Here is a 27,850-nt window from a genome sequence, read left to right on the forward strand (position 1 = left end):
TGCTATAATATAATTTTATTATGTTCATTATTAAGGGGTATTAGGTGAGGAGGGGATATGGGGACACCTACAGGCAATTACTGATACAAAATGAGTAAAGTTAGCCGTTTTTTCTTCAGTTTCATCCAAACTGTTGAGGTGAATGGCAGTTTTGTGACCTGATGAGCAGCATTTTGTATGTTTAGTGTCTTCTCGTGTGTTCTCAGTAAACATTCTGCATAGATGAGCTCAGTCTATCATTTTCGTGTGGTCCTTTGGGGAAGAATAGAGTAGAAGAACTGGAGGGGTTACACATGTAATTTTGAGTGGGGATGGTTTGATATTTCTACTTCTGAATGACCGTCAGTAGAGAAAGATCAGCAGAATGGTGTAATTACAGAGTATTGGATGTCCCCAGTCGCTCTGAACCAGCACATATCAGAACCTCCAAGCCCGAAATGGTTGAAAACAGAGAGAAAATGAATCAATTTCTTTACATAACAGCTAATTCTCCCCAAGGATTGCAGCAAGTAGCGAAAGCTGCCTTTCCCTGCTTTCTTTCTGTTTTATCCTCATTTCTTTTTTTTCTCATGTTCCTGTTTTCATCTTCTTGTCTGCAGGGAATCGCAGCCTCTGCGCGGTCTAAAGGAGAACACAAACAGAAAGTTTTTCTCACTGTGTCCTTTGGAGGGATCAAGATCTTCGATGAGAAGTCAGGGGTGAGTCGGGGGAGTGCTTGAGAGTCGGAGGTGGGCGGGGGGGAATTGTGTCCTGTCACTACCCATGATCCTTTGAAGCAAGTGTCTGAGCCACAAATACAAATCCTCAGATGCCTAACCTGGTTTCTGTTTGTTTTATCTACAAAAAGGGCATTTTGTGTTTTTCATTACCTTGGAGACATGTTGTTGCTAAGATTTAGTTGACATTTTTTACTTTTCCTTTCATCAATGTATTGATCAGCGGCAAGTGCTATAAAGCAGTTGGCATTAGTAAAAACTTCAGTGGGAGAGCTAATTGCAACAACAAACACAGGCGATTCTTAAGAAATGGTTCTTTTTAATAAGTCAAAAGGATTCATTATACCGGACGATCTTGAACTAGCTTGTGAGTTAGCGATTTGAATCAGACTGAATGCCTTTTCACACTAAGAACTATAACTGTGAGATATCATCTAAAACAATAACGTTCTGTTTATTATAAACTCATGCTGACTTTGTTGTACTGTCTCTTTAAATGCTCGAGCTCATTAAAAGCAGGTAGATTCTGATTGGAAGTCAATGTTTTTATTGTTTATAAGATAGAAAAATAGTTTTGAAAGAGATTCCGACAATATTGTTCGTCTGTGTCGTTATTGTGGTGTGGACTTTGCCAATTGTCATATTAGAATGATTATTATAGTTATAGTTATTGTTACAAGTCAGTGAATTGAAATTGAAGTTCACAACCAACTTCCTTACTAAACTGTGAGTCAGTTTTTGGTTATGTTCACACCAAAACTCATAAACATTTCAGTTTATGAAGTTTTATTTAGTCTGTTTACTGACTGATTGTTCATATCACAATGTGTAATTAAATATACATATTCACAATAATAAATGGTATTCTAGCTAAGCATTTAAATATATTGCAAAAAAAATATTATTGGTTATGGTTTAGGGTAAGAAGTACAGTTATAAGGGAAAGTTTGTTTGGGACTAAACAGGCATATTCTTTTTTTAAATACTGAAATACTCTTTTAAGATATTTATATGGCAAAAATACAGTTAGAATTACTAGAGTGAACATCAGTGTGAAATATAGTCATTTATACCACAATAAACCAGTGTTAAAAAAAATCTTTCATGTAATTGCACAACATCATCTGTCTGTGACCAGATGAAATGTGTACATGCCTTAAAATTTCTGTCTGCACAAAAATAATATGTATCAGTTATTTCACAAACATAACTCAGAAATCAAAGTGGAATATACAATTCTGTTTGTGGATATCTAGTTTATAGTCTCTTCAAGAGGCCCTCATCTTCTAGGCCTCAAAAGTTTGTATGTGTTAGCGTGCGGTTGCTGAAAGCAGGCTTTAGTCTGCTCTGCGTCGGGTGGGGGTGAGGGTGTCCTTTGGGAGAGGTAAGCCTGTGTTAATGATGCGTTTTAAAGAGAGGAGCGCTCTCCGGGGAAATCAGAGAAGCCTAATTGAACAGACTTCTTAGAATAGAACGACGGTAGCTTTACAAGACCCATCTGCAGGGCCTTGCGCCATCTTGATGGAGAGTAAATGGCAATAACATCTAGTGAATCACACCTGAGCTAGTTATAAACGGAGGGAATGATGCTTATTTATGAAGTATCAGACCGGATCACGTACGCCTAAGTGCTGTTCCACAGAAGGAGAGTTTGAAAGAGGAGTTCACTTTTTGACAGTTATTGATTTGCCTCTACTTTCTTGTTGTGAAGTGCCATTGAGCTCTTTTGGTTTGAAACCAGCTCGGACCTTATTTTTAAAAAAGATGAAGCAAATCCCACAGTGTTTTTTTTATTTTTTATTTACAGCATTTCACAGAAATGTGAATAGTGTAATTTATCATTCAGTTGTAATTATTTGTTTTTGATGATATGGTCATGTTTTTGTTCTTTTTTACATTTACTTAAAGGGGACATTGGATGTCCATTTTCCACAAGTGATATGATTCTTTAGGATCTTTTAACTTTGGTTAAAATTCTTCAATGGTCATGTTAAACAACACCCTTTTACCTTGTCAAAAACAGCTCTGTTCACAGCAAGCCGTTTCGGTGCATGACTCTTTAAATACCCCGCCCCTATCTTCTGCGTGAGACTTGCTTCTTCAGGAACAGTGGGTATTGATCAATCCTTGCGTTTGAACTTTTTACCAAAACCTGCCTTGAATTGTCCTTTGTTTAGAAAACAGTCTGGAGTGAAATGATTTGCACAGACATAAACAAATTGAAGTGTATTCGGTGGCACATTATCATCAAAAACAAAATGAATCCACTGCATCTTCATTGGTTCTGATGTCAAGAGAAAATTAAGAATCTTGTGTTCACTTTTACATCCAACTACAAAACACCTGCGTTGTCATTGTTGTCGCTACATCTGCTCAAGCGTGGAGAAAATGGAGGACAGCGTACAACTGCCTGAGGGCGAAGATATGCTAATACGGGACAGTCCGTCAGCAGTGGGTGGGGCTTAATCAATATGATATCATACTGCTCAGAAAATCAAAATGGCTTGATAATTGATACTGTTTAGGTTTTTTTGGGGAATTAAAAAAAGTAGTGAATGGGTTTTTATCATTGTAGCGTGGTTGTGTCCACATACTGCTAACACATTTATATGCAAACACCATGTAAAAGTGAATTTAGCATCCGATGTCCCCTTTAACATCCTTATTAGGTGCACTCAACCATATTTTTCACCTAAAATTGTTTTATACCACAAAATGAAGAGCACTTCATAAACTTATATGTACTTTTATTCTACATAAGACATTTGGCACTTCAACTTTTGTGTAATGATGCATCCACACCATTAGGTGTCAGTATAAAGTTCAATATCACTATTGTGCCAATTAGTAAAACAAGCAAAAGGGAACACCTTTTCTCTAAAAAAAGGTTGCATCTAAAGGAAATTATGAGAACTTTTAGACTTATGGGAATAAAACCTTGGAAAAGCGGCCGCCATAATGAAATCACGTGACCAGATTTAAAGCATTTGCCGCTTAAATGAAAAGTTTTGCATAATGCAACATCCATGTCAGTAGATGTCAGTATGAAGTTCATATTATTGTATCAGTTAGCAAAACAAACAAAAAGGTTAACTCTCCACTAAAAAAAAAAAAAAAAGTTTTACACTTAAAGAAATTATCTGAGATCACATGACCAGCTGTGGCTTTGGAATTCTCTTTGGAATAAGTTAATACACACCGGTCAACTGCGGTAACAATGCATGAACTGCATATGTCATTTTTAAGAAGACAAATAAGAGCCAGAAAAAGACAACTTATCTAAATTAATAAAGTGCCAAATTAAGAATTGGTTTTAAGATCTGTATCCACTTTTTCAGAGCTGATGTAACGTTTCAGCTGATTATATGTTGCCAGTGTGGCTGCTGAATCTCTGTTCAGGGTTCTGTGTATTACTGATGAGTGCCGGTGATAAATGAGAGGTTACCATGTGAGCACAGTGTGCTCTGTTGTCATGGCGCCAGGAGGTGACCTACATGACAAGGTTTTAATCTGTCATTGATACGTCTGATCTATTAGCACCATGACCTTTTACTCTATTTTGTGAGTGTGTATCTGTCTGAGTGTGAATGTGTTTAATTATCAGACAGCACTTGCATCACTACAACATTTATCATTTTGTGCTGCTGTTGGTTTAGCTCTGAATATAGTACAGCAATGACATTTTATCACATTTCAGACGTCTGTACTGTATATTTGTTACCAGCTATGAAACTGAATTTTGTTTTGGTAGCAAATGTGCTCTTAGATAGTTAATACATTTTTGTTTATTTTCAGGATTTTACTAATGGGGTTGAACAACTTTAACCTGCCCTTTAACTTAATGGAATAGTTCACTAAAAAATAACTAAATGAAAATTGTCATCCTCTTGTTTTTCCAAATCTGTATGCGTTTCTTTTTTCTTCAGAACAAAAGCAATATTTTGAATGAAGTTGGTAACCAAACCACTTTGGTGACAATTGAATTCCACTATTTAGATGAAAAAAACACAGAGGATTTCTCAATCTTTTATATTCCAAAGAAGAGGGAAAGCCATACAGTTTCGGAATGACATAAGGGTAAATTATGATAGAATTTAAATTTTTGAGTGAACTGTCCCTTTAAATCTGAGGGTCACACTCTCATTTTTACTTCTTACTCTGGTGAGTTTTAATTTAGACCCTGAGACTGAGCCAATGCAGTGAGCCGGATTGATGCTCTGTCCTCTCTATTACCGAGTCTTATGGTGTTTGCAGTGGTTCTCACAGGGTTTAGAGATGTTATAGAGTAATAATGGGTTGTGTGTGTGTGTGAGAGAGGGTTGTTGATCACATTGATGGTTTATAAGGTAAGATGACTGGACCATGTCATATAGTGGCTGTGCTGGAAGTCATTAGACTTTAAATGTGCTGTCTACTGCTTTAGACAAAGCTATACTTCATATCCTTACCTCTTTCTTTCTTTAGCTCATTTCATTCCACTTTCCTGTCTGTTTTTTTCCTGCCAAAGCTGAATTTTCAGTGTTGTGCAAATAAAAGTTTGGATGCCATCAGAGCAATTTAAAAAGTCAGCCTAACCTCCAAATAAAACAACAACAACAAAATCATGGATCATTGCAGTGTGATGGGGTGTGAAGGACTTCAAAAATATCATTTTAGTTGGCAAATTATTGTGGCATAAATTACTATATTTCACGCTGATGTACACTCTAGTAATTCTAACTGTATTTTATCTTTATCTCTCTATCTAAATCTCATTTACAGAAGGCATATAATGGGGTACAAACATCTGAGACCTCCAGTGGAAATGCATCTGTTTTGCTTTTTTTTTTTTTTTACTATTTTTTTTTAAGTTTTCATTCACATATCTATGACAGATGACATGCATGCCGGAAAAAAAAAGGATATCATGGCTACAATTTAACTTATCAGATGAGAGAGAGAGAATGAATAAATAAAACCAATTATTTGTGGCAATATATTCTTAATTTGTGGCCATGACATTTATTTCTTTGTCATATGCAGGGCTCCATAGTTTTGAAATAACAATTTGAGTATAAATATTTTAAAACGTGATAAATGTTACCAATTATATATATGATATAATATACTTGAGACCTAATATATATATTAGGTTAGGTCCATATATTTGGACACATGCACAATTTTTATTATTTTAGCTGTTAACCAAAACATATTCAAGTTACAGTTATATAATTACCGTTAATAATCTCTGCCCAGATTCAGTCAAATGCAGCAAAGTTGATTGGATGGTGCGTCATAGTACAAATGGACAATGACCCAAAATATACAGCAAAAGCAACCCAGGAGGTTTTGAAGGTAAAAAAGTGGATTATTCTGCAATGGCCAAGTCACTCTCATGATCTCAGCTAGATTGAGCATGCATTTCACTTGCTGAAGATAAAACTAAAGGCAGAAAGATCCACAAACAAACAACAACTGAAGTCAGCTGCAGCAAAGGCCTAGCAAAGCATCGCAAAGGAGGAAACCCTGATGTCCATGAGTTCCAGACTTAAGACAGTCGTTGCCTGCAAAAGATTCTAAATAAAATATTAAAAATAAACATTTTATTTATGATTATATTTATTTGTCCAATTACATTTGAGCCCCTGAAAATGAGGGGACTGTGTATAAAAATGGTTGTAATTCCTAAGCTTTTTATGTGATATTTTTGTTCAACCCCTTGAATTAAAGCTTATAGTCTGCACTTCAATTTCATCTTGATTGTTTCATTTTAATTCTTTTTCTGGTGGCATACAGAGCCAGAATTATGAAAATTGTGTCAGTGTCCAAATATATATGGACCTGACTGTATATATTTGATTGCATGCTTATACCTTATAACCGAAGACTGCGACTGTACAACAGAAATTTTTACTTTAAAGAAAAAGGATGAGCAAACCAGAGACAGAAAGATGGAGATAGAAGAAGAAAGTGAGACAGAAAGCACTGGGCAGCCTCTTTAGGATTCAGCAGCTTTCCTCGCTGTCCTCTTTGTGTGGTTGTTCCAGCTTCATCTGTCTGTCCTCCCCTCCCTCCTTCACTTTTTTCCTCCTTGGCATTGGCTCTCCCCTCCAGGCCCCCCTCTGATGAAGAGGAGCTGCTTCCTGATTTCATTATGGTGACTCAGTGGATGGCCGTGTGCATTACTGTGACTCGGCTAATCGTATTGTTGTCCTGCTGTCTGAAGGCCTGCCAAGACCAGCCACTCGTATTATTAACTCTCCCACAAAGAGGGAGACCAGAGCGGAAGCAGAAAACAGGGAGGCCTGCAGCCCGCTGCCACCTCCAGACTCCTCCTCAGTTAGGACTGCAGGCCTGGTTACACCAGGAAAGCCTATAATACCTAAAGAAAGCTATTCACTAGCATTCCCATTCATCTCAGTGACAGTTGCTCGGCTCAGTTTCAAAACCAAGTGAGCCGTCTTGCTATCTACTGCCTACATGAGCAACCACCTTCAGAGGAAGTGTCCTGACTGAACTGGAAATTCCTAAGTGAATGATTTGGTATGCCCTACTTAGCAAACAACCCAACATTTGATTTTATTCGCTGCATCCTAATATGCATACTTCCCTACTTCCCCCTTGTTAACTATTGCTAACTATTTTTAGCCATTTAGCATTTTTCAGTGTTAAATGAATTGCAAGTAGTCTATATTTTCAACATCTTTCCAGCTTCATCTGCCATCTTGGATAAATTTATGGATTTTTTTTTTTTCTTCTACTGAGCATGTCGCAATGCTTTGTGAGACTGTTTTCTTCCCAAATTAAGCATGCAATGCTGACTGAGACTTTGAGTGAGTAAGTATATTCTAGAAATAACATACCTGCTGTATGTTCTCTCTCCCCCTCAAAACATATTTTGCGAATATACTGATATACTGTGTGATTTGTGGATCCATAGAAAAGTGATTTTCCAGAATGACTCCAGCCTCTCTTGTATCTAATGTGCCTAAGATGTCCAATTTGGTTTCCAGATTCAGTCTTCATATATAGTTTCATAAGTCACAAATAGTATGCAGGGAGAGTCATCTTTGATTCTGTGCCACTGATTTGCATGGAAATGAGATCTGACCCATCCAATAAAGTGGTCTAATGCATGCAAAAAGCAGCTGTTGATGTAAATGACTATATCTGTTCCACTTACTTTAATATCATTAAACAGAATAAGTGAGCTAGTGTGTGTGTGTGTGTGTGTGTGTGTGTGTGTGTGTGTGTGTGGAGAAAGAACATGGAGTGAGGGCTAGTAAAATGAGCTAAGTGTTCTTTATCAAAAAATAATAATAAAAAAGTAGGGCCACGTGAATTGAATGCATTAGTGTGGTGTGGTTCATAAAATAAAACTAAATAAAATAACAAAATAAAATAAAACAATATCCTGTGTTCTCTGAGTCATACGTTTTATATATATATATATATATATATATATATACTGTATATATATGCACACACACACACATACACGATACATTAAAGTCTTGTTAAAGTCATTTATGTATGTCTCTGCAGTATATGATTACTTTGATTAGTTAATTAGCATATAATAAAATTAATTTAGAATACATTTGTTTGAACAGATTAACAGATTAAAAGATACACATTTTTTTATATTTTGATTATATATTTCACTAAAAAGAGTCCCAGATCTCCTGCTGCTACAGTATAGTAAGTTGGCACTAATAGCATGAGATAAAATTCTTCATTCACATGGCATTTCAAGTCCATTTTGCACTGTCAAGAGTTATTAGTCTCTGCACCTAGTGTCTCTCTCTCTCTCTCTCTGTCTTTTCCTGCCCATATGCTACGTTTTCCCAAAGGTGTCTATGGGCGGCTCATTTCTGAAGTTCCTTTCCAATCCCGCTCTCAGAGGAGTCATTTTGGCTGCCCACCCGCTAGCTTGTCCACCCTTGATCGAGTGTGTGTGGGTGTGTTTGTGCGTATGTATATGTGTGTGTGCTGGCACCAGTGGCATTTTTGATTAAACTCAGTTCTCTCCTTACTAATTACCCCTCTCTCAGGCCCAGTTGCTGTATAGTTGTGTAGTTTCTCTCGCTCTTTCTCTCTAATCAAAGACCTGGAACACTCATCATTGCTATGGCAGCAGCTAATTAGTGGATACCTGGCGCCGTTGCAACAGCAGGTTGGGGGTTGGGGGGTGGGGGGTGGGGAGGCCGAGTCAGGGCTAGTTGATGGGAATAATGACACCGTGTCTCCTTGTCTAGCTCCCACACTGAGATGATTAAATACGGACACACACTCCACCGCCAAGCGTATGTTTTAATATAATGATCGGACTCCTACACAGTGACGTGGAACGTGTAGAATAACTTTAATCATGCTATTTCATGTTGTGTTTGAGGCGTGTGTATTTATCTGTGATAGCGAGGTCAAACAGTACTGATACTGTTGGAACGAGTCAATACTAAAATAACAGCGATATCATTTGATCTGTACAGTAGTACTGGTAGTATGGAGTACTAACTCAATTGGTACCTGCCAGTTAGCGTAATTAGTACTTGTGCCTTTCAGCGGTACTATTAGCGAGTATTACATTTTTTGTATCTTGACAACTCTAGTCTGCAGTTATGTGAGTGTGTGTGTATCTGCATCAGTGTGGAACTACCTGAAGGTTTTTAGGCATGCTGTGACTAGAAAGTCCCACAGCGCTGTTTGTCTGGCACATTAACACTGCAAATAACAGTTTGCCTAGATGAAAATCAAGGAAAAAATACTTGGTGGTAGATTGTTATAAATAATTGCTTGTTACAGTATATACGTTATGTATTAATATAAATAAATAAATTAAATTTTATTTTATTTTTAGCATGTGTGGGGATTTTAAATACATTTTTTATATTTTTATTAATCAATAATTATTATTATTTTATATTTTTTCTCTGAAAGAAGTCTCTTATGTTCACCATGGCTGAATTTATGTGAACAAAAACACAGTAAAAATAGTAATATCGTGAAATATTATCACAATTTAAAATAACAGTTTTTATTTTATTAGCTTTTTAAATATATTTTAAAAGCTGAATTTTCAGCATCATTACTTCAGTCTTCGGTGTCACATGATCCTTCAGAAATCATTCTAATATGCAAATTTCACAACATTACTGTTGTTGTTATTGTTGTTTTTTCCTCTCTCAGCACTGGTGAGTCTTCTTTCTAAAACATCAAATAACAATATTAAAAATAATATTGAAAGACTACAGAACAAATAAACACATATCAATAATATAAATGTGTAACTATAAAATATTTTTTATTTAAATGTTTTATTTTTAGCAGCTATTTATTCTTTCTTTCTTTCTTTGTTTTTGACAATTTTGTCATGAATCACCCTTTTTTTTTTAGCATGTACGTTGTATTTTGAATTTTTACAGCCTGATCATTTGACTAGTCATTCATACAACCCACCGAGTATTTTATTTTGAAATGCATCTCTACTTCCTCAGATCTGTAGAGGGCCATTCTGAGTGTTTAACTGAGAAAATCTGAATGTGAGTCTGAGGAAGTAAACGAATAGGAATCACAAAGACCAAAAGAGAGATTATGGAACAAAAAAGCTAAAAAGAGAGAACATGATAGCATGGTTGAGAGGAGGACAGGATGCATGAGATGAGGGTATTGAAAGGAGAAAGACAGAGAGAGATGTGTGGAGGAAGGGTGATAAATCATGCTAAACTCATTAATGAGATAACGGTGGCTGAGGAATATGAAGGTTAAAGGGTTGAGAGTTATTTCCTGCCACGGCCACTGCAGTCATTCACACATGCATGTATTCAGACATGTACAGCACAACGGAAGTGACTAAAGGACGTTTTGTTGATCAGAATTGTCGAGGATCTGTCCAGTCTGCATTTATGATTTACTCTGTATGTGTCTGATGTTGAGTTCAGCCGCTCCTCTGCTCTTTAGACATCAATCCCCTTCATGGTGACACACCAGAAATGGAGCTCTCTGTGATTTACAACAAAACACACACACATTAACTTACAAATTCTCTCACGGTTCAGGTTCATATGGTCGAGTATTGACTTCAGACACTGTAAAGGATGTGCTCGTGGCTGGTTTGACAGAACAGATCTGTAGAATTCAAACGCGGCGGGGAATTTTACTGCAGCAAAGCTCTAAGCTGATCTCTGTCGAGCTGACTGCTTTAAATTTACACTCGAATCAGCTTCCATTCAGTGACGGTGTTGGTTGGGCAGTTTTGTCCTTTGTTCTGTAGCGTCCTTTACTGTTTTGTGCTTTGCTGAGCTTTAATCTTTCTGGATTTCTCACATTTAGCTTGTTTAAGGTTGTTTCTTCAATTATGGAAATTTTGGCCATGTTGACTGTAAACTTAAAAGACACTTTTTAAAACCCTAATTAGTTTTTATTTTGTAATATTTATTGCATTGATTTAAAATATAGTAAAAAATGTAATATTGTGAAATTTTATTATAAAAACAATATATTTGAATATATTTTAAAATGTAATTTATTCCTGTGATGCAAAGCTTTTTCAGAAATTTTCAAAGAATTTTCAGGCTTCGGTGTCACATGATCCTTCAGAAATCATTCTAATATGCTGATTTGGTTCAATGTGATACTTTTGATGAATAGGGAGTTTAAAAATACAGCATTTATTTGGAATACATTTTTGGTAAAAGTATTTACTTTGATCACTTTTGCTGAATAAAGTTATTAATTTATTTCAAAACAAAATCAAAATATAAAATCTTACTGAGCATAAATCATTCTGCGATAAAAAAAATTACAGTCATGATGATTTTTAAAAAAATATATGTTAATTACACAGCTACAATTTTCTGTAGCTCAGTGCACAATTAAATAATATTGGATTTTTTTTTTTTTTTTTTTTTTTTTTTTATTGATTGGAAATGACAATCAAATTTACCTTATTTTTTGTTTTTGTCACACATCACTTCACATATTCTTCTCATAGACCAGATAGTCTGGTGTGATGAAAATGACACCACATCTGTGGGACTGTCGTGAGTAGAATATATTTAATAGAAAACAAAGTAAAATACACAGTTTTTCTCATAGACATCTTGTTACTTGCTATACTCAAACAAGTTCTTCATACAAACTATAAATATCCTGGAGAGATTTGCCATATCTCTTGATTATTTTATGCTCAAAAACTCTAGTACTTTTGTAAACATGACTTGATTTCCTGGTGGACTGATATAACACCTGTGTGACCTTATTGCCGGAGGTTGTGTAGAGTCAGCCAATCAGATTAGAGCTTGCCAGATCCAGAAAGTGCTTTCCAGTTTTGTGTGCCATCAGGCAGTCTTTAAACAGGCTATGAGTGTCTGAAGGCTGGAGATTTTGGATCAAACAGTAAATGTTTAAAAGCAAGCAACATCACAGTAAAGACGTACATTACGAAAACTTAATATTACATCACAGGAAAGCAGTTTAGATAGCAAAGGCTGCTTATAGATACTCCTGAATAGACAAATCTAAGCAGATCTTTATTGACTTATAAGGCCATGAGGGTGGAGGGGTGATCATACATTTCTTTATGTCATATTGTATCATTTCTGTCTCTGAAAAATTACCTTCACAAGTCACTCTTTGAATGAGACCTTGCAAGGTTAGTTATTCAATCTGTAATTCTTCTTCTCTGACTTATGTCTGTTTTCACCTCTAAACAAGGAAAGGAGACAGAAAAATGTGTTTTTCCTCCTCCTTCCCTCCCCTCGCTTGTGATAAATGGATGATGAGCCGCTTTTCTCCGCTTTGACTTTTTGGACAAGCTTCAAGACAACAGATGCGAGTTTGTGTTTAGAGAATGAAATATTGAACAATTAGTGCGTAGCTACATGCCCAATCCAACCGCTGTCACTTTGTATGTGTGCTCAGCTTCTTCTCACCTTTCTCTCTCTCTCGCTCTGTCTCTTTACTTTCTTATTTTGTTTACCACTCAAACATAATGACACATAGGACAGGATCAGCTTGGTGTTTCTCAGAATATGAATACAAATTTTCCCACTTCATGACAAACTGTATATACGGGGCATAACACATCACATGCAGGGTCCAAATTGAACTTTTATTTTAACTACTATACTTAAAAACTCCTGCCAATGACATAAACCAGGCATAAATATTCCATTCTATTTTTCAATGAATCCTGAATGAACGAATGAACGAACGAACGAATGAATGTATGAATACCTTCACTGTATCACTGTTCCTTTCCACAAAACATTAAAGATCACGACTGTTGATAATCATAAGAAATTTGTATTTATTTATTTATTTATTTATTTATTGAGCATCAAATCAGCATTCTTAGCATGAAAATCATCATATTATCATCATATCATCAGCCAATATATCAGAGGTGGGGGCAAGTCACACATGTTCAAGTCTCAAGCAAGTCCCAAGTCCCTACCATCAAGTCTCAAGCAAGTCTCGAGTCACAGTACAAACAAATCAAGCAAGTCAAGTCGAGTCCTGATAAGGATCAAGTCAAGTCAAGTCACAGTATCAAACAGGAACAAATATATTTTTGCCACACCACCTTATTCATTTTTCCTCAGAAATTTACTTTTTTAATTATACATTTTAAATAATTATGTTTTAAATATAACATTTTGAAAATATGCAAAATACTACTTTGTATACCGATAAGTCTGTAATTGAGAAATTATTGATAAAAATACAAGATAAAAATATGTATCTCATATTTATGTTATATTGAGTTTGACCATCCTAGGCAGGCCGGATTAACACAGTGTAGTGCCCTAGGGTGAGCACATTTGAAGTGCCCCCCTCCCCTCCCCTCCCTCCTCAAAATTCAGGAGCACCTTCTGATCAATAACAAAATTAGCTTTCCCATTAGAAGGTGATATTTGACTCCTTAAAGTGATTTACAGGGGCATTTTTTTTTTTTTTGTGCAATGCAATTTTTTCTCTAATTTTATTAAAAGTATGTCATTATGTCAAATTCAAAAGTCCATATTTATAAGCTTTTCCAAAATGTCTAATAAAAAAAATAGAATAAGAACAGGTAGAATAATAAGAATAAGTTACCAATCAAAATAAATCAATATTAACAAAATCAGTTTCCACTACAAAGGTGGCACAGAACACAAAAGTGGCATGAAGGTAAATTTACAGACATTTACAAAGGCTCAGAGGTGGGATGGATGTTTTAAATTCATAACAATGTTGTGAGATTAATGTTTTAAATATAAAATTTTGAATATAGAACTATTGTTTGATCGAAATGATTTAAGTAACTATGACACTTTAAAAATAAAACTGCCAGCAGGTGGCAGCAAGTCACTGATTTTATCACTGAATCATTCATTTAACTGATTTGTTTGAACGGCTGATTCATTCAGGAACGAAGCAAGTGACTCCTGCGTCCCAATGTGCATACTATCCACCCTATCTGCCCTAAATAGTATTGAAAATGACTACTATCACATAGAATTTAGGATGGATAGTATGCACATTGGGACGCAGGCACTGTCTTTATGAATGGATAATTGAATCACTGACTCTAGATTCATTTAAAAACGCAGGTTCATTCATAAACGAAACAACGCTGTATTTGAATGGAGATGCGCAGCTGCTCAGCTGTGACTGTTTGAAACTATTTTCCTTTACGAAATAGAGCAAAATCGGAAATATTGTTAAATTCATACAATGTACATCACTTTATATAACTTATTGTTTGTTGAACTGTTGTATTAATTTGATATCACATTTGCAAACTCCTATAATCTTTAAAAGCTGTCACAGTTCATCGCAATCTCACAAAGCTCCATAATAATCAATGAAGCGCTCTACACTGCACAACGAATCTCTTATTTACACCCTGTCTACACTTTGTTTGTTATAACGAGAGGATTTGTGAGCTTGCATAACTCAGCAATGAACAAAAGTATTTTGAGCAGTGAGTGGATTCTGATTAACATTGCATTCAAGAAATTAATGTCTGCGACACATTACTCACGCTGCGCCGAACACGCAAGTAGAAACCTTTGAAGCTCCCTGAGCGAGCGCAAACACAAATGCTGATCGGGTATGTTTTGATAGTTGCACGCAGTACTTTTCAGTCGCATTGTAGAGGCCTGGCTATGTGCCCTGATATTTTCTCATTTTTTAATTTACATTTAGCCCAACTGCTACGCTGATGCTGCCTATCCATTATGAATTGAATATTATAAATTGGCGGGCTCGACTCTGACTGGGGGAGGGCGCAATTACACTGTGGCCTGACCCAATCGCAGTTCTATATGCATGCATATATTTTATATTCTCTCTGTATACATTGGATCATTAACTGTTTATTTTCTATGCATCTGCAACTCTTCCAGCAAAATAATATATACAAAACATTAAAAATATTTTAAAGGTCTAGTTATTTTCTTAATCACTTGGTGCCCCTTACTGGCTGGTGCCCCAGGGCACTCGCCCAATCCCGTCTATGGATAACCCGGCCCTGATCCTAGGAGACACAGATAATAGATGTTTGAAAATGATTTCACATTAAATATCTCCAGTGAAGACTGGGATTCAGTCTGGGAGCACGCTAAAGAATTTCAGTGTGTAACAAAACATGCTATTCAGTTTTAAATAATATGCTGACTACAAATCACCCCTTATATCAGAAATAAAATGGACCCAAAATTTTCATCGGATATAGACACTATTTGGACTGTTTCTTTCACTTTGCATGATTGCCTACATTGTTCTTGAAAACTATTGTCATCATGGCTCAAAACAAGAAGCATATTGCTGTTAATGGTTATGTATCTTCCCCTGTAACTTATCGATTTCTTTGATTTTATCTTAATAAGAACTAAATTGACAGCTGTGCATTTAAGGTCTGCCTAAGCTTTTTGTTTTGTTTCGTTTTTGTTTTCTGTTTGTTCTGTAGGAAAAATAATTAATTAAAAAAATTGAATATAGAAATATGAAATTAACTGATAGACCAACTCTATCCCGCCAGTAAGTGGTGGCAAATCACAGCTTTATCACAGAAGTGTTCACTGAAACGATTCATTCAAAACAGTTGATTCGTTCATGAACAAGCAAGAATGGGCCACTGCATCACTCAACCGATTCGTTCAGTATTCAGTGTGTTGCTTAGAGACGCGCGTAACTCTAGCTGTGGGCTCAACGGAACTGTTGGCAGCTGTGCTGAGAATATTACTAGATAACGTATGTTATAAATATATCAACTCATACGTCTTGGATTTTGGGTTCAAGAGAAATATCATAATCATAAAACACTGTGGATTCCGTGGTACAATTCCATATAGCCTATTCATTTACAAAGAGCCTACTTGGACTCAAGAGCAAACTTGACACTAAAGCACTGTTTTGAGAGACAAACTTAAATTAAAGTTCGACGTCGTTAATTATAAACACAAGATTAAGAATTTATAATCACTTTAATTTAATGACAGACCTAAACTGAATTTAAGACCAATGCTGTTTTCAACTAACGAACACGTTTACATACCTTTCCTTTATGAAGTGGTGACGTCCTGGCTTTGCAAATGCATACAGTTTGGAAGAGTGTTAATCCAAACATCGCGAGATTCTCTTGCTCCCTGTATTTGGCGCGCTGTGTTCCTGCGCTCGTGCAGTGTCATGAACTGCACAGACTCGGATCACTTCTGCTGCTGGTTCAGTGGCTTGCGTTTTGTTTACCAAATTATGTTGCAATGATTTATAATAATAATTAGAGTTGTTATAAAGTCAAGTCCTGCCGAGTCATGAAGGTCAAGTCAAGTCAAGTCTATATATATATATATATATATATATATATTTATATAATAAAAACTATATTAAAATATTAAATATTAAAAATAAAGAAATAAAGAAATAAAAATATATATTTATTTATAAAATTATATTATATATAATAAAATAGAAAACAGTTATTTTAAATTGCAATAAGATTTCACATAATTCACAATATTTAGTTTTACTGTATTTTTGATAAAGTAAATGCAACCTTGGGAAGCATTAATGTGACTTCTTTAAAAACATTAAAAAATAATTAAATTAAATTAAATTTTAAAAACATCTGACCAAAAAACTTTTGAATGGTAGTATATATAGCCAACTGCTATTTTTTTTTTTTTTTTTTTTTATATTTTATTTTTAAAGCAACATTCTTCAACACAATTTGTCATTGTTACTGCCTCTAATTATGTTTTTAATTTCATTCAGCATAGTTTCTGGAAGTCAGGGACGATCCGGGTGTCACAGAGCAGTACAAAACCCCAGAAAACCATTCAAAAGGCTGCATTTTGTTCAGATGTGTGCTTAGATGTGGATCTGAAGTGGCGTATCAGTTTGAAGTGATGTCATTAAGAGGCTCTTATCATCCTCAAACAGAGTCTGTTCCTCATGGCGGACGATTGTTACAGTTGCACCGGCTGGCCTCCCTCTGGGCAGGATGGTGTATCGATAGTCCCGCCTGTTAACACCTGCACACACTAACGCACAGTCATGATCTCCTGCGCTCAGGGAGAAGATACTATTGAACAGAACGAGCCTCCATTTGAGGAGCTCACCAAGTAGATAAAGTCATTCGCTGTATAGCATGTCGAACAAGAACGGGATAGGAAATTGAAAGAATTGTTCTACTAGGCAGACTCATTTGCAAAACCCAGATAGTCCTTGTATAATCCTCCCTCGTTGTATGGCAAACAATGGGCGGCACCAAGCTCTGAAGGGATTCTGGGCCTGCTGCCCCTCATCTTTGCCGATTTAGAAAAAAATCATCCCGTTTTGGGACACGTTGTCCTCTTTTTCTCTTGACTTTCCGTCTCTGAGTTCGGCCAGCGTAGGCCAACGGCAAAGCTTACACGTTGTGGCTCCAAAACGATATGAAATAAGGGCAAAAACGTGCACTTTATCTCTAACTATTGGCCCGTAGCTACACAAGGACCTAATAAAGCCGTGGCTAATGTGTGTACGCGTGTGTGTGCGAATGTGTACGGGAGTCAAGCGGCTGGTTAATTAGCTGTGAATGTGTGGTTTTGAAGGGCTTAGCGTCGGACTCCAGATCCTCATTATCTCTGTAACACCAGCGTTCCCTTTCCGCTGTCTCCCCTCTCCTCATACCAGTGTTATTCAGCAGCACCCAGAGATAAGCAAACACACACACACACACACACTCATCACCAGTGTTGGACAAGTCCCCAGTCGCTAAAACCTCATTATGAGCTCTGTTTGTGTATTGTCATTAAGTTGTGTGTGCGTTCCCTCAGGGAGCGATTAAACAGGGCAGGGCTTTTGTTTTAGGCCTTTGTGTTTATAATTCTTTGACAGCCGTGAATAACCTGAACTCTGTGCCTTTAAATCGTATTGGTCATAGGATGGGTCTGTTCCAAAACTGACATAGGTAGCACTGGAACCGCGATTTGAAACATTCTACATAGACAGCAACTCATTTAGGCCACACAAATAGCACTAGAAGGTTTGACTGGGTTGATTACAGTAAATGGCTTTAGCATGTTGCTAAGCTAACAGTTTGATATTAAGTTTGAATCCCCCCAAAAAAGTGTAAACGCTGTGACTCTGTGGTGCTATGAAAACATTGTTCTGTTTGTTTGAGCGTCAAAACAGTAACACTGGCTCATCCAATAATGTGAATTTGGGGTGGGGCTATCTATTTGTCTGACCAATAGCAGGTTAGGAAGATTTGAGAAACAGTTCTGAGTTTCACAATTAAAAACTCCATTCATTTTCTCTGTAGATAAATTGGTTTTTAACAATAACTCTTAAAGACAGATATGTGAGCTGTAAGGTTATTAATTGACAGTATGTACTTTTGTTGAAACTGTCAGCCTGTTTTCTTTATTTTTTTCCCAGCTATTTTTAAAATAATCATGTTTAACTGATAAAGCTTAGACAAAACTGTTGTGATCTCTGAGGTTGTTAATCGATTGTATATGCTTTTTTAAAGCCGTCTTTTCACAATAATTCTCACAAAATTTGTTGAGAAAAAACCCAAGATGCTGTACAGAAAATACCACCAATCATTCCCAAAGTGCGCCAAATGAGCTCTTTAGCTCCGCCCACTCCAATGAAACAACACAATATTATTATTTTATTATTAAATTATTTTTTTATAACCAATAAAAGTAAAATGTTCAGCTTCTATAGATACAATAAAGTTTTATATTTCTCAATTATTTTTAATTTGATTATGTTTAATTCGATAACATATAATAATTAATTGGTTCATGGCTTTTAACACAGACCTTTTAAAAGTCCCTATTGGGGAAAAATAATAATAAGAAGAAAATAAATGTGGGAAAAAAAGCATCCAGAACCCATTGCCACTGAAAAAGTGGGTGGCCAATAATGTGCTTTATTATAGAATGCAATGCATTCTGGGAGGCCTTCTCTGAGAAAAATACATGAGCTAATGCTTTGTCCAGAATGTTGTACCTTGAAAGGCAACATAACAGTGAACAGCCTTTACGTGAAGAGCATGTACATGATGTCTTAAAAAGTAGGCAGCTCATTAGGTTTTGGAACAGTGTCCTCTTTCTGACCTCGGTAGCTCAAAGGTCTTGAAGTGTGATGCTCAGTGTATCATCACCATGGCAACAGTGTCATTATCAGTGCACCAGCGTGACCTCAGAGATCGTAGGGCCGCTGTGATGATTTGAATGAAAGAAAAGGAATGAATGGAAGCCACAAAAGGAAGCAATCTGAAACATGCTGCTCTGATGAAGCATCGCCGTACGGTGCCGTGTGTATTATTGAGCGCGAGTTCTTACGTATGCGAATGACCTGCAGATTATGGGTCATTATGATGGAAAGCGGCTCGTGTGCTGTGATAACACAGGACACGCTACGCCAGCTCGCGGCAAACATTCCGTTCTGTGAACTAGTTAGAGGAAGGCTGGCATTGAATAGGCACACAAGTAATTAATCTTTCAAGGATTTTCTATGCTTCCAATTTTAAACTGCCCAGAAGGAATGGAAACGCAGTTATGTGCCGAAGATTTTGCATCTAAAACCCAGAAAAGCACTTGAAAGATTAAAGTCTGCAGTTGGTGGGACTGTTTCATTTTGTATTACAAGCAGCATTCTTGGAAAACAAGCAATTTATTCGCTGGGAAGCCTGAAATTTTCTTTTAAGTTACATTATGAATGAAATGGAATTTCTTTTTGTGTAAAAAGTGTATCTAAAATCAAAAGGCTAAAAAGTGTGAGCCAGTGTTGATGAAACCAGAGATAGACATACAACAAAAAGATGAAGGATAATCCAGCACAGGGAATTAAATCAATCAGTGATTTATTTATATATGTTTTTCATTCATTCAAGTCATTTCAGAGTGCAAACAAATCTACTAAAATCAACTGAATGCTGCTAGGAAAATCCCTTGTGAAAGAAGTAGTGCACTTAAATGTATTGAATGTGCACTTTTAGTGTCCTTCAAATTTTAAAAAGTATTTAAAAAACTGTATTTGCAGATAATATAACATTAACTAAATAAAAGACCACTATGTAAAGAAAGTACTTTCATGACTGTTTCTCAACACAGTTACATACAGTACACTGTCCAATTTAAAGTTTTGCTTTAAAGGTGCTGTATGTAGGATTTTGACTCTACTAAAGCATAAAAATGCCATAATATGTTTGCAGATATTTAAGAAACATGCTAAGTTAACATACTTGTTTATCTGAAAAACAATTCTACAGTCAGTTATTCTCCTTTGAAAATGTGTGTTCCGGCCCGGAATGTCTGTGTTTGTTATGGTTTGTGAAACCCGCCCACTGCCAGTTTACCCAATTGTATTTCGGCACGCCGGGTTGCCAGTTGGCGGAAAACACAGCGTATTTAATTTCATTCATCGGCATGTGCGCTCATCCCTGTTGGTGTCATTAATCTGGCAACCTGCGTGTGCGACAAGTCTCAGGAGGAGGGGCTGGGTGAAAAAAAAAACGTCTCCAATATTTTGAATTGGACTGCAATACCTAGATCAACCGCTAGGTGTCAATCCTACATACATCACCTTTAAAATATATTTTAAATCATAGTTTTAATCATCTCTTGTCATGCTTTAAAGAAGTACCCATATTTTGATGTGCAGACTAATACTTTATTATTTTAAAGGGTTAGTTCACCCAGAAATGAAAATTATGTCATTAATTACTCACCCTCATGTCGTTTCAAACCCGTAAGACCTTCGTTCATCTTCGGAACACAATTTAATATATTTTTGATGGAATCTGAGAGCTCTCTGACCCTCCATAGACAGCAAAGGTCCTTACATGATCAAGGTCTAGAAACGTAGCAAGGAGATTGGTAAAATAATCCATGTGACATCAGGGGTTCAACCGTAATATTACGAAGCTACAAGAATACTTTTTGTATGCAAAGAAAACAAAAATAACGACTTTATTCTACGTCAACGTAGCACCATTTTGGAGAATATCTTCTGGACGCAAACTGCGTATGCTCTTCTGTGTCAGCCACACCGCACGGATACGTCTTCTACATATATTTACACTTTGATTTGAACGAAAATAGCGCATGCGTCTAACACAGGAGAGTGTACGCAGTTTGCGTCCAGCGTAACATGCAATTGACCCTTCACAGGGAGTCTGATTGACAGGCGATCTGACCAATTACAATGCCAAATCCACCATCTTGTCCAACAAACAAATCAGGCAGGAGAGTAGATTAACTTCGGTGGACTTAATCTAGAAAAATGGTGTGTATTAATGTCTTTCTGAAATTTGAAAAAAAAAAAAACCTTCTGATGTTCATTCATGTTAATTTTGTGCTTTAAGTAAATATGTAAAGACGATCGGTTCACGTGCTGCTTGAGGCACTACAGCGATCTGTCACGACACGTTAAAGAGCAACAAAATGGTATTTATTGTTTGAATTTATAAAAAAAAAGACAATATTTAAAAGCTAAGGCTTTGTTTCATACCCAAAGTAACCTGCTCTGTCTTGTCTTATGGTGCATTGTCAGTTTTGTCTTTACTCCACTGCGTGAGAACATTATGTGTAGTGTGAGAGTGGCATGGCTTTTCGGACATAGCAACAGTAACTAAGGAGGGCGGGGTTTTGCGAAGGGTCAATTAAGTGTCCGGAAATATTACATTCAGTATATTCTTTCTGTAATAAATGCTCTTTTTTAAAAGTATACTGTACTTCATTTTCACGCTGTCACACCTCTAAAAATGTAAATGTAGAATCATCCCGCTCAGTTGAAAATCATTAAGTTTTGCGTGGGCACATGACATGATTAGTTTGATAATGAAAGCTGCCCATTAACCTCATTCAAAAGTTTTTAACAAAGGAACCCTCCTTCTCAAAGTTTGTTTAACACGTCACTGACAACACTTCATATTTCAGCAGGGAAAATAGCACCTCGCAGTCAGACGGGTTGTCATAAGATGTCATCCACTTTTGCAACTCTCGAGTTAACTGCCGGGCTCAGGGGGGTGCGTCTCTCCTTCTCCCCGTGCGTGCGGCGTGTGGCGTGTGTATTGTGTTAGTGATGTTTTAATGACTCTAGATGAAGTGGGTGGTGAGGGGAAGATTGCCACTTGCAGTAGATTTCAGCAGATGATTGCTCTTCAGCGGCAGGAGGCTGACACTAGTGCCGAGAGCCTGGTGTTTCAGCCATCAGCCTTGGAGGATGACTCTCTCCGAGCTTTTGACCTATTTTCTGTCCTCCAATCCCCTCCCTGGGTTAATGTCCCCCTTCGTTTAAATGTCCGTTCAGTGTTTGAAGACCATTTCTGAAGGTCTTTGTAGAAACTTTGAAAGTTTAAATTGGTGTTTGGATGTGACTTTGTCCCTTTTTTGGTGCACAGCTGGGTTCAGTTGACCGTAAAGTTTGGTTGGTTTGATTGGTGTCAGCTGCAAAACTCAGGTAGGCACCAAAAATCATGCTTGAGTCCTTTTAAAAAGGGAGGCATGGAGTTTGAAGTCAAATAGCAAAAATCAATGTCTAAACATAACTTTGTTGCTATCACACTAGAGGTTTTGGACACACCAGTTTGTTTGATTTATGTCAACTGCAAAATTAATCATGCATCAGAAAAGGGGGGTGTGGAGCTTAAACGTAAATGAAAATAAAATAAAATAAAATTAAATTAAATTAAATTAAATTAAATTAAATTAAATTAAATTAAATTAAATTAAATTAAATTAAATTAAATTAAATTAAATTAAATTAAATTAAATTAAAATATAATAAAATTAAATAAAATTAAATAAAATTAAATAAAATTAAATAAAATTAAATAAAATTAAATTAAATTATAAAATAAAATTAAATTAAAAATGTAAGCTTAAATACAATTTAAAAATGAAGATAAAATAGAATAAAATTAAAAATGAAGATAAAATAAATTTTAAACAGTAAGATAAAATAAAATAAAGAAAAATAGAATAAAATAAATTTAAAATAAAATAAAAATGCAAGCTTAACTAATTTTTTAAATTAAGATAGAATACAATAATAAAAAAAATTAAGATCAAATATAAAATAAAGAAAAAATAGAATAAAATAAAATAAAAATGTAATAAAATAAAATAAAATAAATGTGGTCCATTTGTAAGAAAATAAAAGGAGAAAAAATACTAAATTACTTAAATGCATGATTGGAAGTCTCACCTTTCAGTTTAAATAGCCACTTGCTTACAATTTTTTCTTATTTACGTTTTTATTTATTTATTTTATTTTAGCATGATTTGAATTGAACAAAAATACTATTATTTTCTGATTTTATTACTGTATTTTGTTGTTCATTCCTTTATTACAGTCTTTCCTTATACAAGTACATGAGGTATACTTACAGTATTTGCCTGTTACCTACAATGAAAACAACAGCCTGGTTGTGTTTCCAAGATGGCCACCAAGCAATCTGACTTGCTTGTGTAGTGTAGCGTTACTCACATTTGCGTTTTATTTTTTAAGCATTTTTGTGCTGTAATTCAGGCAGTCCGAATGTCTGATATGAGAGCTAAACTCCATCTTCTCATCAACCTGTATAAGCAGCTCTAAAGGTCCTCTGGTTTTTATCCACAGGTTCTTCAGCACCACCATGCAGTTCATGAGATTTCCTACATTGCGAAGGATATCACGGACCACCGAGCCTTTGGTTATGTATGTGGGAAAGAGGGAAACCATCGGTTTGTGGCCATCAAAACGGCTCAGTCTGTAAGTACTCACCCTTGAAAATTAGACTGTGTATGTACATTATATATCCACAAGTATATTTCAGAACTGCGAGTATATTTGCTACTATGACAGATTCTGCTCCTCTGGAAAGGCTTGATCTCTGTGTCTCTGTATTGAGTCTGTTTCTGTCTTTGTTTCTGCTGCTGTTCTTTGTTGTTGCATTGCTCTAGTCTGCAGTGCTGCAGTTCTGTAGCAGTTGCTCAAATCGATTTCCATACCGGGTCGATGAGTATCTGCCGTCCTCTCTCTCCCCCCATGCATCGCTCTCTTGCCCTGAACTACAAGTGACCCAGCAAACACATAAAAATAAAGGAATGGCAGCACAATCCTGCGCTAGTGCTACATCCAACCTGAAAACTGTTTTCACTCACTCTTTTTTTTATTTTGCTCCTCTTTTTTCTCTTTCTGCACTTAAGTACTATTGCAATATTGTGGTAGAGTGATGGTGTTAGATACAAATACCATGGTGCTTTTGGGTGTTTCTTGAAATTTCGGACAAATTTATGTTCCAGGGGTTGATTTTAATTAAAATAAACAGATAGATTATTTTATTTTATTTTATTTTATTTCTTTTATCCCTCAATTAATGCTTTATGCTACAAACAGATTATTTTATTTTATTTCTACTGTCCCTCAATTAATGCTTTATGCATTTTATTTTTCTATTTTATTATTATACTTTTGTAATATTTGTACTGTTTAATTTCCAATCAAGCTGTTATTTTGTCAAATTTCCAAAAAGTGTGAAGATATTATCTAATTGTGTTTATCTAGCATACATAAATGGCTTTGAGCCATTTTATTCCAATTATTACAATGTCATTTCCAACAAGAAATACTATTAAATACAACAGATAAATAATAAAAACTGTGAAAACAGTTTCATTTCACGCTCTTATTTTTTTTCTGTCATTCTTCATTTATTTTCTTGTTAAACACTCTTATTCTTTCTTTCTTTCTTTCTTTCTTTCTTTCTTTCTTTCTTTCTTTCTTTCTTTCTTTCATCTGCTTATATTGCGTTTCATTAGCGTGAATCTTCTGGAGTATAGGCAGCAGAAAAATACCCAAGGCAGATTTTGAGAGCAAATGTTCGCTTCAGATTTCCATCCATGTATTTATTGAGATATTAGTGACATTTAGGCTGTGCTGGGCAGGAGATGCATTTTTAATGCTAACATGGAGCTTTGATGCTAACTACAAAGAGTGAAGTTTGATCTGACCCAGCCCTTTCAAATGGAAAGCACTTTGTTCTGTCACCTCTCATCTGGCAGATTTAAGAGCAACCGAAGCAGAGGTTAAGAGGTCCTCGTTATGTCTTTTCCAAGATACTTTTGCTCTGCATTGCTTAAATGTGCAGACAATACAGCGGCTTTTCAGAATGGACCCTTATTGAGAAGATCATGTCACTTCTTCCTCTTTGTCTCTATAAATCTGTGTCTCTCTGCCTGTGTTTCTGCATGTGTTCCCAGGCTGAGCCTGTGATCCTTGACCTCCGTGACCTTTTCCAGTTGATTTATGAGATTAAGCAGAGGGAGGAAATCGAGAAGAAAGCTCAGAAGGACAAGCAGTGCGAACAAGCTGTTTATCAGGTAACACACACACACGCACAAAACCTTCACACTCACATAAACTCAAAACCCCAAAGAGAATTTACAGTTTCTAATGCTCAGTCATAAATACAACCGCATATACGTCAGTGGGCGAATGAGAGCGGTGTAAAAGACAACAACAACAAGCTCAAAAGGGAATGATGAAATATGCAATATAAAAGGATGAAACTACAGAAAACAACACATTTCTGTGAGGGCTTATTTATTATTTATCTCAGAGAATAGCGTTATTAGATTTATATGAGGCCTGATGTTGAAGGTTGTTTTTTTTTTTTTTTTTTTTTTTTTTTCTTTTACAACTGTTGCTTGTCAGAGTGTAAATTAATCTTGGGTTAAAAAAAAAAAAATCTTGAATCAGCTTTCGATTCAAAATAAAATTAATTCATAAATACAGATGTATTTATGTATCATTTATTCAATTTTATAGTATTTTAAATTATATTATTACTGTTTATTTATATTCTATTAATTTATATTAATGTATGTATTATATTATGTATTTATTAATTTGTGTTTTTGTCTGTATTTATGTATTTACATCTATTAAAATCTTAAATCTAATTATTACATCACTATTAATATTACATTTGTGTATATATGTATGTATGTATTAAATAATGAATTTGTGCAGTTGTCCGTATTTGAATTTATTTGGAATTAATTTTATCAATAAACAGTGATTACATTCAGAACATACATTATGCAATGTGTGTGTATATATCATGCTGTATATGTACTACATGTTGCATCTATATTTAATATTATTTATCACAACAATATTAACATTACATTAGTTGTACAATTAATAGGCGTTGTAGGACCAGTAACAAACGCATCAAATCTTTTCCGATTGCCGAAATTTATTTCAGACAGAAAAACCAAGGCAAAATCGTACAGTGCTCACCAAGAGCTTGGCAGCTCTTTCCGCTTCCTTTTCTCTGTCTGTTGAATCTCAGGTGCATATCTGCAGGATGATTTCCTTCACACTGCTTTTTCAATACAGACAAAATCACCCCTTTTGGCCTGTGCTGGCTACACATTTTCACTGCCTGATGTCAAAAATGCTTTTGCTCTGTTTTTACATGAATGACCAAAAACTGGCTGTTTTTTCTCGCCGTCATCTTCTCTCCTGTTTCCCTCTATCTCTACTCTCCTTCCTCCAATCACCCCCTCTTTGTGCGATCGCTCCTGCAGACCATTTTGGAGGAAGATGTGGAGGATCCCGTATATCAGGTAACGCTTTGAAATAAATCGTTAATCATTATGTCTGCCTGAACATACGCTGTCAAATTAGTGTGCCTCTCACTGTCACTTTAAACAGGGCTCCCTGCTCAATAATATGCGTTTAATCTCATTTACAGAAATAAATAATTCCACTCCATTTTCTCTGCTCTTCTTTCACTCCTCCTGAATTAATAAGACTGGGATTACATCATTTGGATATAGAAATAAAGGGTGAATCATCGCTGTAATGTGTTGTTAACTTTTCCTTTTCATAAATTTGGTGATGCAATAGCGATTCTGGGAGCCTCCTTAATTTTGTACTGAAAACAGACAGCTTTAACACATCTCATCTGGGCTGCGTGTGTGTGTGTGCGTGTGTGTGTGTGTTAACATGCATTACATTGCTTTTCCGTATTGTCCGTTGTGCATCATAATGGGAATGAAATAGCCTTGTGGAATATAATGTGTATGATTGGAGTGTATCTTTAAATAGCAAGACTGGATGTCCATTAGCCATTAGTAGCAAAGAAATGAGAAACGTTGCTTCTAGGCCTAGCAGTAAACTTAAGATTCAATCATTACTAGAAGTAGTGCAGACCTGATAAGCATTATCAATTTGCTGTTAAGAGGGCTAGAGAGGAGAAGAATTAGCCAAAGGCTAACTGTGTAACAAAATGAATTAGCCAATGGCGACAGTAGCGTGTAAATGGGAACGGCTAAGCCATTAGATCTAATGTCACAGAAAATGGAGACGATTCTGCCATTAGCATAAATGTGGTCTTGAAAGGACAGGAGTTAGTGATTAGCTTGAATGCTGCTTGACAAAAATCGCTCTTGTCAACGCATTATTGAGGAATATATCGCAGATACAGGTTTAGACATTTCAAAAATAGACTTAAAGCTCAGTGGCTAAGCTGGGAAAGTTTTGTTACCAGTGCTAAGCTAACATTAGCGTGCCTCATTAAAGAAACATGCAGCGTTGTGTTATACACTGTGATTTATTTCACTTTAATGTTGTAAAATTCATTCCATCGCCCCGTTTGCAGGTACAGAAAC

At 35.8% G+C, this 27,850-nt stretch overlaps 1 protein-coding gene across 1 annotated transcript in view; it reads left to right on the plus strand.

The window, feature by feature from the left end:
* The window catches only part of dab1a (DAB adaptor protein 1a), a 182,388-nt gene that overhangs the window by 115,967 nt on the left and 38,571 nt on the right, over positions 1-27,850 (plus strand). Inside the window, 4 exon segments of the mRNA XM_058756109.1 lie at positions 600-698; positions 23,808-23,939; positions 25,430-25,549; positions 26,765-26,803. Coding sequence (XP_058612092.1) covers positions 600-698; positions 23,808-23,939; positions 25,430-25,549; positions 26,765-26,803 — 390 coding nt within the window.

The sequence above is a fragment of the Onychostoma macrolepis genome, chromosome 20, assembly GCF_012432095.1.
Source record: "Onychostoma macrolepis isolate SWU-2019 chromosome 20, ASM1243209v1, whole genome shotgun sequence".
NCBI classification, from domain to species: Eukaryota; Metazoa; Chordata; class Actinopteri; order Cypriniformes; family Cyprinidae; genus Onychostoma; species Onychostoma macrolepis.